Source organism: Sander vitreus, chromosome 8 (assembly GCF_031162955.1).
Source record: "Sander vitreus isolate 19-12246 chromosome 8, sanVit1, whole genome shotgun sequence".
Classification (NCBI taxonomy): Eukaryota; Metazoa; Chordata; class Actinopteri; order Perciformes; family Percidae; genus Sander; species Sander vitreus.
In genome coordinates, this window is record NC_135862.1 from 12,316,044 (window position 1) to 12,335,938 (window position 19,895).

Sequence of the window (19,895 nt, forward strand, 5' to 3'; positions counted from 1 at the left end):
GAAATGCCACATTTATCCATTACAACAACTCAGTCTGAGTTCACTGTTCGCTGTTAATGCACCCTTATATGAACAGAGGAGCTTGCGAGTTTTTGGGTACAAGCTGCACCTTGCCCCACTGTGTAGCAAACAACCATTCACCATACTAACAATTCATAGCTGTGATGCTACACATCTGTACCTGTCTCCCTTTAATCCTCAACCTGTCATATTACAGCACTGCAAATTAATTTATTTCTTGATTTTGTCTTTGCAAAATTTCCTTTTAACAGTTATGAGGAAGAAATTGCTTTTTGGAAATTGATTATTGTTCTAAATCATAACATAGGCTACCTAATTACTTTATTTTGGGACCACCAACAATGATACATCTGAAGAGGTTCATCGTGATATAAAATAATTTAGTATTTACAGTTTGACTTATTAACACACAATATAATTGTAAACACATTTGCAATTAAGTCACTTTGGTAAATTGGACTACACACCAAAAGACAGCCTTTTGGTTCATGAGTTAATGTGCATCTCAGTCTGTTCTCTTTTTATCACTCTCTTGCACACATACATACACACACACACACACACACACACACACACAAAATGCTTTCTTGACAACCTGAACAGACCTGACACAAGCAATGTTCTCTGGATCATTAGCCTCATGTATGCTGTAGATCTCACGGTGCACTGAGCCAGGGTCAAGTCAGCCACTCTGTGTGTGTGTGTGTGTGTGTGTGTGTGTGTGTGTGTGTGTGTGTGTGTCTGTGTGTGTGTGCAGTTGTCCTTCCATCTGTCTTCTTGTTTATGTCTACATTTTCTGTCCATCCAGCAGATGAAAGCAAACTTCTTACACTTCATCTCCCTTTGATGCTTCTACAGTATCTGTTATCACAGAGTGCTCTATTCGTGTGCCGGTGTGTGTGTGTGTGTGTGTGTGTGTGTGTGTGTGTGTGTGTGTGTGTGTGTGTGTGTAGCCCACTGCATATGTGCGGGTTGTGTCAGCATCAGTGCAAACAGTGTGCATAGCAACAGAAAATGTCGATCTCCATGTATTTTCTGCTTGCTCCAGAAGTTCCTTAATACAGCATCAATGGATTCACAATTAATCTCCAGTTCTCAGTCCCCCGCTCTTCTGCACTCTTTTACCTTCACTCACTCTGCTTTTCACCCCCCTCACACACACTTACACAAACTCACACATACACTCTTGTGCCCAGTCATATCTATCTTTCACTCCATTTTTATTAAAACGCTGAATAGAGTGAGAGCAGAATACTGCCATTCTGTTGTAGTATTTGATCAAGGACAGCTTCAAGGCTGAATGGGTGGTATGTGTAGGTATGTGTGCCTGTGTGCATGTAAATGGATTAGAGTGTGACTAAAGATGTGGAAATGTGTGTGTGTGTGTGTGTGTGTGTGTGTGTGTGTGTGTGTGTGTGTGTGTGAGAGAGAGAGAGAGAGAGAGAGAGAGAGAGAGAGAGAGAGAGAGAGAGAGAGAGATTAAGATTACCAAAATGTCTTTATAGTCTCTGTGCTACTGTGGTGCCATCTTCTGGTAGGGAAGCACAACAGCTTTGACTTAACTATACAGCAAGCAGGAGAAATGGCTGAGACAGTGCACATTTTGCATTCAGAACAATCAACAGGGCGTTCAAAGAATGCAACATTTAAAACATGAAGTGAAAACAATACCCATAGATTAAAAAAACATTTAATATAGTGACAGGCATCATAAAACATTTCAAATACAGTAATTGCTGAAATTGGGTTTAACATTTAACATATTGGATATGATGACATGAGATTTATAGTGAATGTACATTATACAGAGAGAACAGGACAGTATTGTACAACCTGTAGAATATAGCAGCTTGCAGCATATTTCAGTGCACACACATACACACAGAAACATTTTCTCGATCTTACACAAACATAATGCAGTTGTTCTATAAAGCCATCTCAATCATTTACACTGCTAAAAGAGATGTGTTAATTTGTTTCAAGGGCCATTTCAGTCATCTCAGTGAAGCATCCATTACAGACAATGCAGTTACAAAGAGCATCCCTTAATTTCCATGACAAAGTTTGAAGTGACAGACTTTGTGACTCTAATATCCAGAGTGGATTGAAATTGGAGGTCTGCCAAGGTCTGAATGTGGGGAGAGGATAATTCATTCAGCTCAGGCTCAAACACACACATGCACACACACACACACACACACACACACACACACACACACTCCATCTGCAGTTTTATTTTTGCATACTGACACTGCTGCAGAAAAACTTACAAAAACTGATGCACACACTTGCACGATGAATTAACACAACAGGAAATATTCGATTTTGTATAGAAAGAACTTGTGTGTACACGTGAATGTGACATTTTCTGCTTTTTTTCAAATCCTATAAAGCTGACCAACCATGCATTCCTTTCATCTACACAGAATGCAAAGAGCATAATCATATACACAGCCAGTGGCTTTGTGGTAAACATTAAAATACTGAAAATGGTGTTCATTTTGGTGTTTCTCTACAGCTGATATGATTATGAGACAGACACTTGGCTGAAAGCTGAAATGTATGTAACGCTGTACATCATTTATCTGCCTACCACAACATTGATTTCTCTTGTCATAGATCTATAAGACCCAAATAACCTTTGGAGTGTCACAAATACACTCATTAAAATACTATGTACAGTAAGGACCACTTTGTCTAAGCCCTCTGGAGATGCATGGAGCTTGACAAGAGTGCCCTTAGCATTGCCCTACCACTGGATAGTTTTCTAAGTGGCCCATTGATGTACTCTACAAAAGGAGCTGCTGAACCACTGCACTTTGGTGTTAAAACATTCAAGTAATGCCAGGAATCAAGAGTATTCACATACACACATACCACTCTGGTGGATTTACTACCAAAAGAAAACCATAAAGAAATGGAAGAAACCAAATGTTTGCCTGGTCTGCTCCCAACTCAATCAAATAATCAGTATGGTATCTGTTTATGATGTGTTTAAATCACAGTGTTTACATTCATATATTAAGAGTGCTCAGATCAGTTTCTTGTTGATCTGTTGGCTATGCAGGTATGAACAACAGAAAAACCAGGTTTCCTGAGTGCACAGCTGGATTTACAGAAGTAGAGGATCCAGGTTTGAGTTGGTTGTTTCATTCTCTATTGGGTCTCAGGGTTGGGGTAATATTTGAAGACCTTGTAGATCCACTGTGTGTAGAAGGGCACATTGATGAAGATGCCAGGCTGGTTGGCGCGAGCACAGCCTCTGCCATGGACGCTCACTCCCACAATAACCCTGAGCTCACCATCTTGACACACAAGAGGGCCGCCGTAATCCCTCTGCAAAAGAAGAAATAGATAGCACATTTTTCTACGTTGCTGGTTGAGAAATGGTTAAATGGAAGCGAAATGCATTTTAAGCTCTCAGTGACAGACAGCATCACCAGTATTTGTGAACATGGACAGCTCTCCTCCAAAGCTAGAAACCACAAAACCAAGGCTTTGATCGCTGATGAAATATAGTGAAACAGTCTCCAGCTGCTCTATTTACAACAGATTGAATACTAAGCCTATAGATTTAAAGAACATTTATTTGAGATGTGGATCAAACTGAGCTTTGAAAGCTCTATGTTTAACCAAGGCGCTAATATACTCATAGATTCACACTGGGAACAATTACTTTATCCAATATTCTAAAGGCCTTTACCAACAAGGACTAAATGCAACATATGAATTCTTATATAGTTTTCCTTCTGATCACTGAAACAGTTATTTCGGCTCAATTTAAATGGTAAAACAACTCACTGGGAAAAGAATATGAATAAGTAACAGTTTACCTCACAAACTCCCTCATTCCTCCTGCCTCCTGCACAGATCTTGGTGTTGGTGATGTGGAGGTTTCCTCTGTGCATCTCTCTACACCTCACATTACTGACAATGGGCAGGTCGACTGCCTTCAATACGTCATCATGGCCAGTGCCTGAAAGAGTTGAAGGTTGCACTCGTTATGCCTCTGTTCTGTTGTAGCATATGCAGTACAAATTCCACCATTGTATTGTAGAACGCCTACACTTTTGGCATGGTCTTATATAATATTGATTTTGTTATTATAAGTATGAATGGCTTATACAGAAATCATGGCACATTTGAACTTTTATTAAAAAATATCAATCTTCCGTGGTCCCGTCTGTATATCAAGCCACCCAACAAGCAGTTCTGACCCAGAGTTAAAGAAACTTATGGCTTAAGCTAGACAGTAACCAATTATTTGAGTGTTACAATATACTCTGGCACCTCCATAATTTATAAAATAACCCAGGACTGCTGCAGTAGAAATGCAATATTTATGTAATATAGTGCAGACCTGGAGAGTAGATACAGCAGCTGTAGTGAATATAGAATATCAGTACCTTTGGTCTCCCCCCATCCATACATTTTACATATTGTTCCCTCTGGGATGGAGCACCCAGCCACGGGTAGCTGAAGTGTATGGACATTGTCTGCAGGAAGAGCAGGCCTAGACGTATTGTAATGAACACAGAAAGTACAAAGCATGATTAACATCACACACACAAAAGTATATCAATATATCTTTGAGATTATTTTTCCAGGAACTCACTTAGACAGTCTTATGAGTGCTAAACTGGAGCCCTCAGGACCACATATCACATGAGCTATGTTCACTTCCTGTCTCCTGGACCAGTCAGGAGCACCCTCTTGAATATCTGAGACTCCCAGCCACACCCGATACTCACTTAGGTCTGGAACACTGAAGAAGAGTTAATACTTAATGAAAATATTCCACATTTATTACTCTCTACAAACTCAGACCAACCAGGACAGACATGAGCGAGTGAAGAGAGTCAGTTAGGTACTTAATAAAGAGAAATACATACTGAACAAATAAATCTTACATTTAATACACTGAGGGTAAAAAAAAATGCAAAATGCACTCACAGTCCAAGGTTCAAACAAAAGGAAAGAAATGACATTAACAGACAGCGAGCATTGAAGTTACCATGAGGAGAAGCACTGTCTGTCAGTGAGTACCCAGTCATCTCGTATTAGTGAACCCCCACACCAGTGCTGTGACCTGAGAAGAGCACAAGACACAAATAAGACATCAAGGAAAGCTGTGAAATATCGTAAACAAGTCAAGAAGTTACAGAAATCCAGTTGTTCCCCAAGTATGTAAAATTTGAGGAGAGGGACATCCAGTAGTACAATAAAAACATTGCAATACAATGTTAGTCCATATGATCTCTATATAATATCTAAACTAACTAAAATATCCAGTGAATGTGGAACTCAAAATTCATCTTTAGAACAGGTAATTGGCTTCTTACAATTAGGCGAGTTCTGCTGCTCTTTGAAGCTACTGATGAATAAATAAATGTTTGGAATGAAGGAAACTACTCTATCTAAAAATATTTGCCTGCACGTGTTTCTATCTAGGCATGGTGGGAGGGCCTCTGAAACAGCATTTTAACCCTCCACAGAAAACAAAGAGAAAAACTATTCCAGTGAATTGTGTTATGAATTCAAAGGTGGTCTGGGTAGGATGACCTACTGTTCTTCAGTGGTAGAGGAAAATGTGTAGAATATGAAATGCAGCACCGTACCCTCTCTGTATGCTGACCATCCAGCTGCCGTCTGATATGCCCACCGGACCTCCTCCCACGATCCTTGTTCTTTTATGGATAAAACACGCCACAATGGACAGCTCACCTGGAAAAGCAGAGAGACACAAACACACACAGATAGTTTTATATATCTCATGTCATATAATACGCATATTATTTAAGACATAAATATGCATTCACAGGCACAGACATACTGTAGTTAGTGGTGAAATATTGTTTACACAGTCACAATAGAAGAGGCACTTGAGCAGCCTAATGATCCGCCATAATTGTTCATATAACACATGGGTGTCATTTAAACTCTATATGTCAAGAGATTGAGGGGTTCATCCTCTGTTTTTGAGTTATTATGTTCAGAAGAGAAACAGAAGCCACCATGACAACATAATATCCTGCATTCTGTACCTTAATAGCTGGACATAAAAAGGAGGTTTTGAAAACACCACTACTTGTCTAGGCTATCAAATACAGATCAGCAGCTGAGCCACAGGCAAACACAGACAGACATAGACACTCACCCAGTGGAATGGTGTTCTGCAAAGCCTCACCTGCAGAAAGAAGAGGAGACAAACAAGGGATCAGGGAGTAATAACCGATGCAAGATAAGACTCCACCTCACACAGTGATGCATACATAACGGTGACCACCAGGACACTTTTGTTTGTCTGCCACGACACGGTCAGCATTGTTTTTGAATATGGAGGGCTTTAATTGAATGTAACAAGCGGACCATGCCACAGTATGTGTTTTTTAATTCCACACCGACAATTGGTTCATTTCTGTACAATCTGAATCCGTAAATTTAAACATCAAGGTTCCACTAATTTGTTGTCAACGTCATATTATTCTTGCATGTTTATGCAGTTTAAATGACTGTATTTCGTCCACGCAGTATTAGTGGAACTTTGAACAGATGTCAGTAGACAGCATATATTAAAATGTCTTAAACACAGCAGCACTGTTTGCTAAATGAATAGCTGTGATGTAAAGACACACACACACACACACACACACACACACACACACACACACACACACACACACACACACAGTCATGATGCCTCTGGCTCTTGGTCCATGTGGTAATAGTTAGAAGAAGCCCTCCCCTGTCTTCCTGATGAGTTGTGAATCTCCTCTGACACACACTGACCTGCGAGTGTAGACAGATCTACACACTGCAAATAAAGTGTGTGTGTGTGTGTGTGTGTGTGTGTGTGTGTGTGTGTGTGTGTGTGTGTGTGTAAGTGTGTAAGTGTAAGTAAGACAGACAACCAGACAGAGTGCAAACACATCTACACTAGCTCTTAAACCAAGAAGAATGAAAAACTTTCATAATTTCACACAGTCTCACAGATTGTTTTCCCCTAACTGTGTGCCTCTATGTGTGATTGTGTGTGACTGGTATGTACACACTCTTGTCCACTCACATGGTTTTACATTGCAGTAGTCCCAGGGAATGGCAGTATTGTTGGTGTAACACCAGGGACCATGTTTGTCTTTATCAGGGTTTCTGCAGTAGCTTCCCTCCAGGCCAGCCATCAGCATGCCCCTCTCGCCACTGGACAAACACACACACAAAAGATCCAATAACTTATCTTTCATCAACATTCCGTAAGCCCAAAAGACAATTTTCAAAACAAAAGGAAGTTTTTTTCCCCCTTTAAGCAGATAATCCTGCTGTTGATGAAAGTTAAAGGATTTGCTAGTGATTTATAACCATTAGTAAAAGCTGAACAAATTTTGCCAGATAGGATCTGGACAGTCAAACTACACAGCTGTGTAGGCGCTGTCCCTCTGGACAAGATAAGGAGGTGATTTGCAGAGGAATTACTCACTGAGACAGTATGCACCCACCTACACTCACACATCTAATACATGCTCATGCAGACATATCCCACACATGAGGGTATTCTCGTAAGAATTTTAAAACCACGAACAGAACTCTTTCCCACAATGAATTCCTTGACCGATAAGGTGGACAATTGTTAAGGAAAAGGGAGACATAGGAGAGGGATGCTGGGTACCAAATCAAAGTAATCCAGAGTGTGTTGTGTTTCTAGCAGCTAGCATAACAGCCAGCTCTCACTGGGACTCCCTAACCCTGACTTTTGACCCTTGGGCAGGAGCCAAGCAATGGAGCTGACTGGCTTTGAAGTGTTGCTACAAAGGAGAGGTTTGGGGTCAAAGCTGAGGAGTGAAGTGTATATCCCCCAGCCAAGTTATCACTCTGAGTCATTCCTGCTGAGTTAGGTCATCTTCAAGGAAACACTTCTCTAGTCGTTAGGAGATGCTGGAGAGGCCAGTCACGGCACCCGCAGGAGCCATTTTCTCCTCTGAGGAACAAGAGGCCTGACTTGATCCGCTAACAACAATAAGAAGTAACTAGAGGTCAATAATAGGGCGCCTCCCCACACTAACCACCACGTCTCAGGTTCGCACACATGGTTCTCGAAAACACAGACACATTTCCCTGCACACTGAGGCTGTCATGCACAAGTAATTTCTCAAGAATTATTCCACCTGTTGAATGCATCAAATTAGCATATTTTCTGCTGATAATGATTTCCTTTGATCGCATTGAGCTTTTTAAAAAAAAAAAAACTACACTATGTTAGACTACCTGTGTGACCTCTTGATCTCTGTTTTAGGCAGATCCGCTTGTCTGCAGTATAGTGATGGTGCAGGTCTGTTTTGCACATCATTGGAGGAGTTTGGGAAAGTTATTAGGTTAGAAAGTAGCAGGGATCCAGTGTGCTGACCTGTTGTTGTGGTCTCTCCAGGGAGCACAAGGCAGGTTTGATCTAGTCCTTGACTGCTCTCCTTGGTAGTTCTCTCCAAAGCCTTTGTAGCAGTCTGTATTTGGACAAAAGATTAGACAGTCATACTTCATGTCTGTATGAACAAACAGCTTTGAACAAAAAACATGCATAACAGGCAGTGCTCAACATCACAAAACCACAACAATAGTTTTAGTTGTTGTACATTCTTTGTATTGTTGTACTACAAACTACTAAAAAACAAAACGAGTAAATTATACGCAGAATAATAAAAACAACCCTGAGTTTCTGAGATATCGTGGTTGTCATTGGATCTAGAATATACAGAGCTGGGAACACAAAAAAAGTCGTCCACAATGATGCCTAGAAAAACAGGGGTCATAAAAAAAGGTTTTGAAACTGTCTGTCACCCTGCATCTCATTTCTATATGGGAACGTATTCAACACTCAAGGGTAGACCACAACACAACCTCAAAGGGGGTTTATATTCCCAATGCAAGGGCACATACTCTAAAAGACATGTCCCTAAGATCCCTTGGGAAATTTGCATTTGTGTACTCAGCCATAGATCTACATCTTTTACTTCCAAATCTCTTGCTACCCCAGTAAGACTCCCATTCAGCAATAATCCTTCTACTCCATCTTTCACTGTCCAGTGAGACCTGACAATCCTGAGCTGCTGTCAGAGTTTGTTTATTTGAGGCGAGGTGGTCAGTCCTTCCCACAGTCCTATAGGGCTATAGTATCCCGCAGGGACGGAGAATACGTGGTTACAAGCCAATGTCACAGGGTCTCATGTGAACTCGTCCACAAAATATAAAAATGTAGGCTATTTCTCTGCTTGGGATGTAGTGAAGATCAGCTTTCTCATTGCTGTTTTGAGTGTGAAATAAAGCTGTCGAGTCTCTCACCACTGACAGGCTTGTTTTGGGTGCCACACTGGGGAATGTTGGTGCAGAACATTGTGCGGACTCTTGGGTCCGTAGTGAAGCACCACGGGAATTCTTGGCCATCTGGATTCCGACAGTAGTTTTCTCTCAGGTCTCTGGAAAACACAGAGCAAGTCATTCTGTAATCTGATTGGATATCAATGCATGCAGGTGGGTGAGTAAGTTGTGTATGACTCACTTGCAGGGGTAGGCTTGTGGTATGAATGTGTGGTTATGGGGATACTGAGAGTCCCAGCGTTGACAGATGAGTCCATTGGGCATCACGTCTACTGTCCCTCTATAACCCTCTCCTCTGCCCTGGTAACACTCGGTTGTTTCCACCACATTACTTTTAGGAGATGTTTCTGTGAATGTGCAAAATATATGAAGGGGTGGGTGACCGGTCAAGGTAACATACAGCATGTTTATATTCACCCAAATTACTTGTGTGAATATCCAGATGAAGGAAATAGTTTGAATAAGCGTTGAACAACATAAGAGCGAGGCGGACTTCAGATTAACTGTGGCACTGCACTGAAACCTTGATGAACGATAGATTATAGAATAATATGCTGCAAGCATAGCACACCACACATTTCTATCTGCCTGCCCTTCTATTGTTATTTCTCCCACTCACGCACAAAATGTAGTAAAAATTAGTAGTAAAAATCACAAAATGCTGAATTTTGTCTCCCAACTGTTAACACCAAATGGTCCATACTGTAACAATTTGCTCCAGTCCAGAGTGATGCCCAAATGAATTGTCCAAAACATTTCTAGCGTGTCCGCACCCTTGGGTTATAAAGTGTTTACATGAGAATGGCAAATACTTCCCTTTATCCAGTTATAATCAAGTTATTGTAGAACAAGTACGAACAATTACAAGCAATGATGAATAGTAAATCATTTAGCTCTGAGAAAGTAGAGAGTGTGACAGTGCTTTTGACATGATGGATGGCTAAACAGGCTCAATGTATTGGCCACCTGCTTTCCACGAAACAGCTCACTCTATGGGTTTAAAACACTCACAGTATAATGAGGCTAATATGGCCAAAATAAAAAAAAGGCAGGAAATCTTATCTGCTCTACTTTTCTTTATAGAAGGGCTGCTCATTACACAATGAACACAAGTTCATTAGCCTGAACAATGTGCGTCATTGTATCCAACAATGTGCAAAGCTGCAGATCTTCAAGACTCTAAAACAGAAATTTTCTGTCCATACAATATGTCTAAAAATAGATATGCACTAGTTGTGACAGTAAACAAAAGAGCAGGTCTTGACAAAAGAACACTTTGTCTCTCTCCTCTCTGCCTTGTTTTGATTAAGACTAACTGGGTCATAAACTTGGTCTGCTCCCAACAAACTCCCATATCAGAGAGAGAGACAGAGAGAGAGAGTGGGGGAACAGTGAATCACTGGGTCCACATGGAGGAGTGCCATCTAGTAAACATGGTGCCAGGAGTGCTGATGATTCTAACAGGCAAACAGGCCAGTCACAGACCCAGAAGAAAGAAGCTAAGCCCAACAATAACACCAGCGCTCTCTCTGTTTTATGTTCTTGAGGACCACAGTGGTGTTCTCAGTGATTATAGGTCAACTACAGTAAGAGTTTGCATTATTTGCTGATGTTCTACTAAGTATAGACACCCAAAACACAAAGTCAGACGTGCACCTAGCTCTTACACACCAATCACACTGCTTACGCTAAGTGTATGAGATGTAATGAAAGCAATCTGCGTGTATTGTGTGCGACCCTCGTGTTGTGTCTGTATGTGTAACAGGAGGTTAATGTGGAGCAGTAACTGAGCCCAGTGCAGTTTCACCACCACACATAAGAGCTGGCATAGAACAATAAACAGCAGTCCAGTGGCGCAGGGGAAAAATAAACATTCTGGCTATTAAGGAAGACATAACAGAGAGTCAAACCAAAGAGTGTGTGTGTGTGTGTGTGTGTGTGTGTGTGTGTGTGTGTGTGTGTGTGTGTGTGTGTGTGTGTGTGTGTCTTCCATAGTATAAGCCAATGAGAGTGAGAGGAGTGGTAAAATAGAAGGTACAGGAAGTTGTACATTTTGGTGCCGTCAATCACACTTACCCGTACAGAACACACCCATACACAGACATGCATAGACTTGATGCATACGATGCAGAAACTTGACATTCAAACAAACATGTATGCATGCTTACCACAAACTTTGATGTTGCAGTACTCCCAGGGTGTGTTTGGGTCCGTGGTAAAGCACCAGGGTCTGTGGCGTCCATCTGGGTTCCTACAATAGTTATCATTCAGGCCCTTGTCAGGGTACCTAATACAAAACATGCAGTACAACCTTAGTGTATAGACAAAAGCGATATAAGAGTAAAAATAAAAGCACAAAACAACTAACATAGTGTTGCATCACCGGTAGCACAATCATATTTTAATTTTCTTTCAAATTCCTTAGGAGAACTGTGTAGAAGTGGAGAGATAATTCACTCTTGCATGCAACTAAAGCATTAATAACTGGAATGGTGCAAGGACTCCATCTGTGAATCTGTTCAGAGCTCAGGGGAGTGAGGAGGATAATAAGCTGCACCACTACAGGTGTTCTACAGTAAGTCATCCCAAATTCCAACATCCCTTCAAGCCTCCAGCCTCCAGGCGTGCAGTATCAAGCTGTGGGACCCTCTCATTACATTAGTGCTATGAGCAGTCTGGGACCTCGTTTACACAAACACTGGGATGATTAAGGATGTGTTAACGAGTCCCCACTAATCCAGACCACCTGCCATCCAACTTGCTGGAACACTCTCCTGACACAGAGGCACACAGCAGACATACACATACACAAACAAGGATCATGTAAGGAATACTAATACAGACTAAAATATATGTCCTCCCTATAATAGGTATAAGCTTATCTCATGGCTGGACACCAGTCTGCTTCTTAATCTATTGAGAGCTTAAAGGAATTTGGGCCAATTAAGTGAGAATGAAGAGTATTCCCAGCTTACTGTAGTGCTGCTAAAAACATACAATTACACACTGGATTCTGATGGTATTCCTTCAGGGAAAGGCACACTGGCTGACTCCAAATCACTCCAGAGTTAGTGCACCACAACCATAGGAAATGATTATGTGAACGTGTTATTACATCAAGCATTCTCATGCTTTTTTGCTATAAAATGATGTGTGTCCATGTGTGTGGGCCTAAGTGTGATCGAGCATGCACAATTTAGTGTGATGCTAAGTGATGCAGATGCATGTGTGTGTGTGTGTGTGTGTGTGTGTGTGTGTGTGTTACCTCTTGGGGTGGTACAGGTGTTTGTGTGGATCATCCAGGTCCCAGCGCTGGCATTCCTTTCCACTTTCTGTGTGGTCCATGGGTCCTCTGTAATCTTCCCCATTACAGTTCATACACTCAACTATGCAGCAAAGAAACGCACAGACACACACACACACACACACACACACACACACACACACACACACACACACACACACACACAACCACAAACACAAACACAAAGAGCAACAACTTAGAGAAACACAAAATCAAAAATTCACTTAAAAAAAAAGAATCTCCCAAAATATTTAGACCATGGAATGAATGTAAATCATGATACTTTTAGTAATATAGCTGTGAGTTGACACATTTTAAGTCATGATATTTTGCTATATCTCCGTTAAGTTCACACGTTATACACATACACTTAATGTATGGACGCACATATTATGTATCACCCTAACTGCAATGTTCTCTTTGATGTAGAGAAGGCATCATGTTTTGCATAGTGACTAGTACACACTGTCAGTGTAAACAACAGAGAGTGATTCAGATTAGAAACAGATGGTTATGAGTCCACTGCTGTCATGACACTTGTAATACCACTAGCTGCATGAGTATGTGTGTTTGCACACGCCATGTTTGCGTGACTGTGTATATGTTTCCTATTAGGATAAGCTAATTTGGAGAAACCCTTCCAGTCATTATTTTCTGAATGAACGCAGGCTCTCTATCAAAATAAAAAGTAATTATCTCTGTTGTACAACTTGTGATAACCCAGTGGGACACCATATGTGAGTTGGAGAGCAAGAAGGATTCCCATACTGTCTTATCGAGCCACAGCCTGGTTCCTCATTAAGGTGATCCAGTGTCATACATGCAGAAGAAACAACCTCTCTGACAGCATGACTCCCCAGGGATTAGATAACAGAGGTCATTATCATCCCTTCCTTTAGGAAGACACCAGTGCCTGACAGTAATATTGTGTGATATAACATAGAGGTTGAAACATTGGTGGGAAAGTGTTTTTCTTTCATCACAAGTTTTACTTTTACAGACCCATCACTCAAACTCAGCAGTTACCTTCTACGTGTGCCACAGGGATGAATGAAATAGCTAACAATTTATCTATAGGAGACGACAGGGGATTAAGATCCTCTAACATTCCAACACCATCCTCTTTAGGTACAAACCATTTACAAAAGCTGAACCTGATGGAATAAGAGAGGACAGCATAAACTGAACCTCACACCTGGAAACGGCTGCAGCTGGCCTCAGCAAATAAATGTCTGTGCCCCATACACATATGCACACACATGTAAAGTAGAGCACAGTTAGAGCCAGCGTTGCTTAGTCCAAGGCACTATGTGATTGCCTACTTTGCTGCAGCTCATTTAAGACTATCAAGCCTCAATTGGTGAGGCAATTTGCAACGTGGAATGGGCATTACAGTATTTAAGATAAATGTCTGCTAAGATACACACAGACATATACACGTGTGTGTGTGTGTGTGTGTGTGTGTGTGTGTGTGTGTGTGTGTGTGTGTGTGTGTGTGTGTGTGTGTGTGTGTGTGGCCTACCCTGTGAACACTGTGGTATGCCACACTCCTGGTGTCTGAGGTGTGGCCGGGGGTCGGTGGTAAAGCACCATGGGCCAACAGTGGAGTTGTCTGGATTGCGACAAAAGTTTTCTCTGAGGTCCTTCTTCCTAAACCTCTTAGACATGAATCTGTCAGGAGCAGAGCTGCAGTTACACAAACAGGCACATGCACTCTATCAAGACTGGTTGCCAAATATTTCACTGTCATACAGAGCAACTTCTTTTTGAAAAACACCCAAGGTCACAGTTTCTGTTGTCGTTTTATATATCTCTTTGACAGAATGATGAATCCTCTACTAATTTATGAGACAGCTGCTGCTTCACTTTGAGGGCCAAAACCTGCCTGTAAACATGACCAGTGAAAATTAGAAAGTAATTGATGGCAAAGCTAAAGGGTTAAACCATTGATGACATGATGTTATTAATGAGAGGAATCACATTAATATGTTGAAGCAATGTTAGTTTTCCATGAGGCAGGTTCTGTGTAAACACACAAATGACTCATAACTTCTACATCAGGCAAGCATATGGCTGTGGTCACCAGTTGCGATGTTAGACAAAGTGTAGTCTTTGAGTCAGGCTGTGTTTTTTCACATAATGATGAAAAGATAGCGTTCTGAAGCAGTCTTTCTGTCTGCCGTAATGACAGGTACAGAAACGAGAAGGACTTTGCTGGGCAATCATAAATGAGGAGGAACCTTTCACGGATAAGAATGCAATTTGTTCTTGTGTGTGTGTGTGTATGTGTGTGTGAGAGAGAGAGTTTCCCATGCCTGTAAGCTAACTGATAAAACAACACAAAGCGCCTGGGTTTAATTACCCGATCTGCCGAGACATTAATAGCAGTCTGATAAAGCAGGTTCACTGGAGGTACAAACGTATACTGCCCTCTTTGATTCGTCTGCTGCAGCAATATCTCACTACAAAGCCTTTCAAAGTCATTAAATACCTCTATGTAGAGGGGAGTGAAGAAGGAAGGAGGTAGCATGTAGTTCAAATATAATAAGACAAGGTGTATGTGTTATTTCTGTGGTTCTCTGATGGTTATTAAAATATCTGGCAAGTGATAAACTTTGTTCTTATTGTACTCGTATTTTCTCCTCAGTTCTCCTGACTTTTTTCTAACATTGTCCTCCCTTGACACAAAATATTGCAGTATTTTTTTATTTTAACAAAGCTGATGGGATGTGTCATATTGACATGTTTCAGAAACCTAAACTACATCTACAGTAGACTGAATATGAGACTGAATACTTTGTTAGATATTTTGTAAAGGATAAATTCAGTTATCTTGTTTCTTACCAGTTAATTACTAAAGATCAGTGCTGATTTAACTTCCATAATCCTACAGAAGAAAATGCTTCACTTGAATCCTTCTTCTTTAAATTCCACTTAATTGGCCCTTTTTTCTATTGGGAGCTACATTGCATCAGAAAGTATGCCTGCATATTGAACAATTAGCTTTATCTGGGAATTTAGCAGGGGGATGTACCTAAAGCTTAACCATATTAGATATGATCCTAATCCCAGTAAAACACACACACACACACACACACACACACACACACACACACACACACACACACACACACACACACACACACACACACACACGCACACACACACACACACACCTAGATTAACAGTAGGGCCACAGCAGGAAATGATCTGTGACTCTGTAACGCGTTACAATGAGGTCAGTTCTGATAAATGACTGCTCCCAGGAGCCTAATCAACCTCTAATATATCATACTCATATACACACACAGACACATACAGACTAGCCCCTAGCTATTAGCTAATTTCATCACTAACATACCACCAACACTAACACTAAGAAGCAGCTTTAACACTACTTTGTTTGACATTGTGGTGAAAAAGTTCATCGGATTCTTACTTGTGTTCATGAGGTACAGGAGAGGCCCAGGCCTGGCACAGGATGCCGCTCACCGTCACCGTCCTCCGCCCCCTGTAGCTCTGACCTGTACCCACAATGCACTCCCTCACATAGTCTAAACGAGAGACAGAGAGAGTAAGGATGAGGAGAGACAGAGAGACAAGATTACAGCAAAAGAGAGTGTGTGAGTGGGATGAGCCAACAAACTGATCACAGTGTTGTGTACACAGAGCCAGTATGGATGATGAAGAAAACAGACAGAAGGATATGTTCAGCTAAAATGCAGAGCTTCACAAAGACACCAAAAGCCGAATCTGTTTTCCTAATCTTCTGCAAAACATTTGGATCCAGTAAAATAGGTTACACAGCTTGCAAGATCACTGTTGTGGTCAGTCAGAGTCAAGTTGGGTGGGGGTTTCCATCGTTTACACAAACTTAATGACAGAAAATGAACCATAATGTGCTGCGACACAATAAACACGACAATGGTCTTCGCCCTTCCTTGTCTTGCTCATGAGAGATTACAAAGCTACAATCACTCTGAAAATAGGTATTCACAGTACAGGGTTATAAAACATATATGCATACAAAAGAACATGCATATATAACAACAACAAGGAGTATGCTGCTGATTAGAAGTGAGACTACATGTAGGGACATTTTTTGTCAGATGGAAAGGTCTGGTGACTTTAGTATCAGCTGGTTGAATGAAAAGTTGGAACAGTAGAGGGCACCTTTCTTTTGATAGAGTTGGTAGTTGAAGTCCTGTTGGCTCTGAGCTCCTGGTGAGTTCCTGTCGAACGACAGCCACTGGCATTTCCTGTTTTTATGATCATAGAGGAATGCTCTAGAGAATAAGAAGGACAGGAAAGGACCAAGAAAGAACAAGGGAAGAGTGAAGTGTATAATGTCAGGGCAATTAACACAGCTGTGACATGAGTATGTAAAGCAGCTAGAAGGCCTACAGTGAACCAGACAGGCAGCATTATACATGTGGAATGTGTTATTAAGGAACCTCAGGAACCACCACTTTGCTCTTTGTGTGTATTGACAGCCATGCACTCACAGTGTGGGTGAGTTACTTTAACAGGTTACATTAAAAGAAAATCCTGCAGTTAAAAGGATGAAGCCATAAGAGCAGACATACCTGCAGCTGAAGGGGAGTCGTCTGTTGCGGCTGCAGGCTTTGGCACACTTGGCCATGCTCAGCTTCTTGCTTTTGGTCAGGTGGGAGGAATCGGGAGACACGACAACCAGCTGTATACCATCAGTCTTCTGGTAGTCCTGGAGCGCATTTCTTTTGCCCTCTGATACACACATCACATAACATGACCATTCAGCAGTATTTATGTCTAGTTTGCCATCATCTCAAGGCCTATGGCTCTGATGAGAATAATGTTTACTAGCCTCACCATTGCAGCAGTCTGCCTACTTTATGGATTGTTTTATTTAACCTTTATCCTTACTATGTTCTCATATAATGAACATTGAATTGCGCTTGAAAGGTAAACAAGCTTAATAAGGCCTATTATTATTATTGTTATTATTATGAATAATTAACATCCACACCAACCAACACACAAGCAAACCCTTCTCTGTGGTCTGGGAAGCAATCCCTAATAATAATCTGCTAATGAGCCCAGCTAGACTGAGAACACTGTGCAACAGCAAACAATGTGTGAATTAGTCTGATTTAACTGTTATTAATCTGCAGGACATAATAGGATGCACATGTCATTTATCACTGCCCCTAATGAAACCACACACACACACACACACACACACACACACACACACACACACACAGTGGGGAAGCAGGGTTGTGTCTGTATGTTGCTTCATTTGTTGGCAGGTTCTCTTTGCAAAATCGACATTAGACATGTCTAATGTCAAATAGACATTTACATTTATCATGAAAAGCTGCCCGACAATCTTTCGATTCTTGGAATCACGTAAGCAACATGAAGACATCTTCAAGAGCTTCAGATTCAGTATTTGGGTGTTTGGGGATGCGGTGAGCAACCTGAGGATCGCGGAGGCATATTATGTTAGTCCGATCCTCAACTTGAGTTCACCGTCTCGTTTCTCTGCCTGAGTGCCGGAGCAATGAGCCGCAAAAACGCACTCTGTCAGGACAACAGGATGACTCACGCACTTATTTGATTTTAATATAGGTCATTTTTGGGACAATGGGTTGTAGGTATCGGTTCACTTTATCATAGAATGTATTTATCTCGTGATCCATTCAGATAATGTCTTAATGCGGTGCAATGCGCTCTTGCAATTGCAATTGCGTTGCAATAATAGCCTACTACAGCAAGAGTTTAGATTAAAAAGTCTCTGCTAGATCGTCATTAATGATAAAAACATCGTTTTCATATTTCTTCCAGGAATGACCAACTTAAGAAATGTTCTCATGACTAACAATCACTTTTACTACTCTATCTTGTTAGAATTACAACGAAAATAACTGAAATAGGCATATCACAATTAACAAAACACGAGGCTACACATAATAAAGACAAGATAGGGATTGTATGAATATTCGGCTACAACATAACATAATAAAGGTATGTGAATAAAGCATTGGTTAACTGTCTGTTTACACGGAGCGCAAACCAACGCGTTGTGACACCAGCTCCAGCCCAGTGGCAGACGTACGGGAGCAATATGCTTTTATCCAAAACTTACCCGAACAAGAAATGACGAAGAGTCCGAAAATGAGCTTGTAAATCCACATCGCCGCTTAAAAGAACACAAGTTTCAGAAACAAATCGGCAAATGCTGCTTGCTGTGCTGTCAGTCTGCGACCAGGAGATGTTGCTTCCACCACTGCACAGATGATGCGTCTCCTCTCTAAGTACTTCCTCGCCTCCCTCCTCTCCCTCCCTCTCCGTGCGTGCGTGTGTATGACTTTATCTCTCGCTCCCTCTGTCGCCTTTTTCTCTCTCTCTTTTCAATTAAGTGTTCTTTATTGGCCTGAATGTGACACACACTATTGCCAGAATTTTCCTGTATGATCTTTATGTCACTGTGTATGTTTATGCGTTTGTGTGTGTGTGTGTGTGTGTGTGTGTGTGTGTGTGTGTGTGTGTGTGTGTGTGTGTGTGTGTCATTAGGCTACTGTGTTACTATAACTTCCCACTCCATACCAAAATACTTCCTATTAAACAAAATATATTACATAATAAGCAGATTGTGGTCCTTTCTCTCTTCTTTCTTAATTTCTTTGTCTAACCTTTTCCTCCGCCTAATTTCTTCCCATCTATACTATTCAAACCCTACAGAAAACCTATACAACAGCATGCTGTACAAATATACAAGTTATAAGCCCTCCTCACAATGTACATAAATATATATATACATATATATATATATATATATAGTTCTTCAATGAATTAACAGAGATGCATAAAACACAAAAACTTCTGACAGAGGCACACTATAAATCTCTGTGCAAAAACTAGAGGAATATAATAATAATTGTATTTATTCAACAAATTGTGTCCATCCCTCCCTGTCACACAGCATCATCCCACTCAATCATCTTCTTGAACCTTTTTTTTTCACTCCCCCAAATCACCAAGCCGCACAGTGTGCACAATGAAACAGATATTGGCAGGCACTTGTCAGTGCCGGGAAACTCAGTGGGGATGTAAAAGAGGAGGGGGAGGATTGTGTGGCATTGTTTATGCTACTTTACTTCTTCCCCCCTGTCTCAGATAAGAAGTGAAGTTGGGGGGGAGGGGATGAGGACAAGACATCCCA

General features: G+C 41.1%; 1 protein-coding gene across 2 annotated transcripts; it reads right to left on the reverse strand.

The window, feature by feature from the left end:
* Positions 1–1,695: 1,695 nt before the first annotated feature.
* Positions 1,696–18,971, reverse strand: hgfb (hepatocyte growth factor b). Of its 2 annotated transcripts, none has more exons than XM_078256847.1 (18): positions 18,819–18,971; positions 17,275–17,434; positions 16,862–16,974; positions 16,128–16,242; positions 14,211–14,359; positions 12,650–12,770; positions 11,553–11,671; positions 9,566–9,731; positions 9,349–9,482; positions 8,420–8,513; positions 7,088–7,218; positions 6,179–6,208; positions 5,640–5,745; positions 5,036–5,110; positions 4,637–4,786; positions 4,428–4,534; positions 3,855–3,997; positions 1,696–3,357 (listed from the first exon to the last, which is right to left on the reverse strand). In XM_078256847.1, the coding sequence occupies exons 1-18, from the start codon at positions 18,865–18,867 to the stop codon at positions 3,178–3,180; spliced, it is 2,142 nt and encodes a 713-aa protein (XP_078112973.1). In that variant the 5' UTR covers positions 18,868–18,971; the 3' UTR covers positions 1,696–3,177. The 2 variants fall into 2 exon arrangements, with proteins under 2 accessions (XP_078112973.1, XP_078112972.1); XM_078256846.1 differs by having other exon boundaries at positions 14,211–14,374.
* Positions 18,972–19,895: the final 924 nt, after the last annotated feature.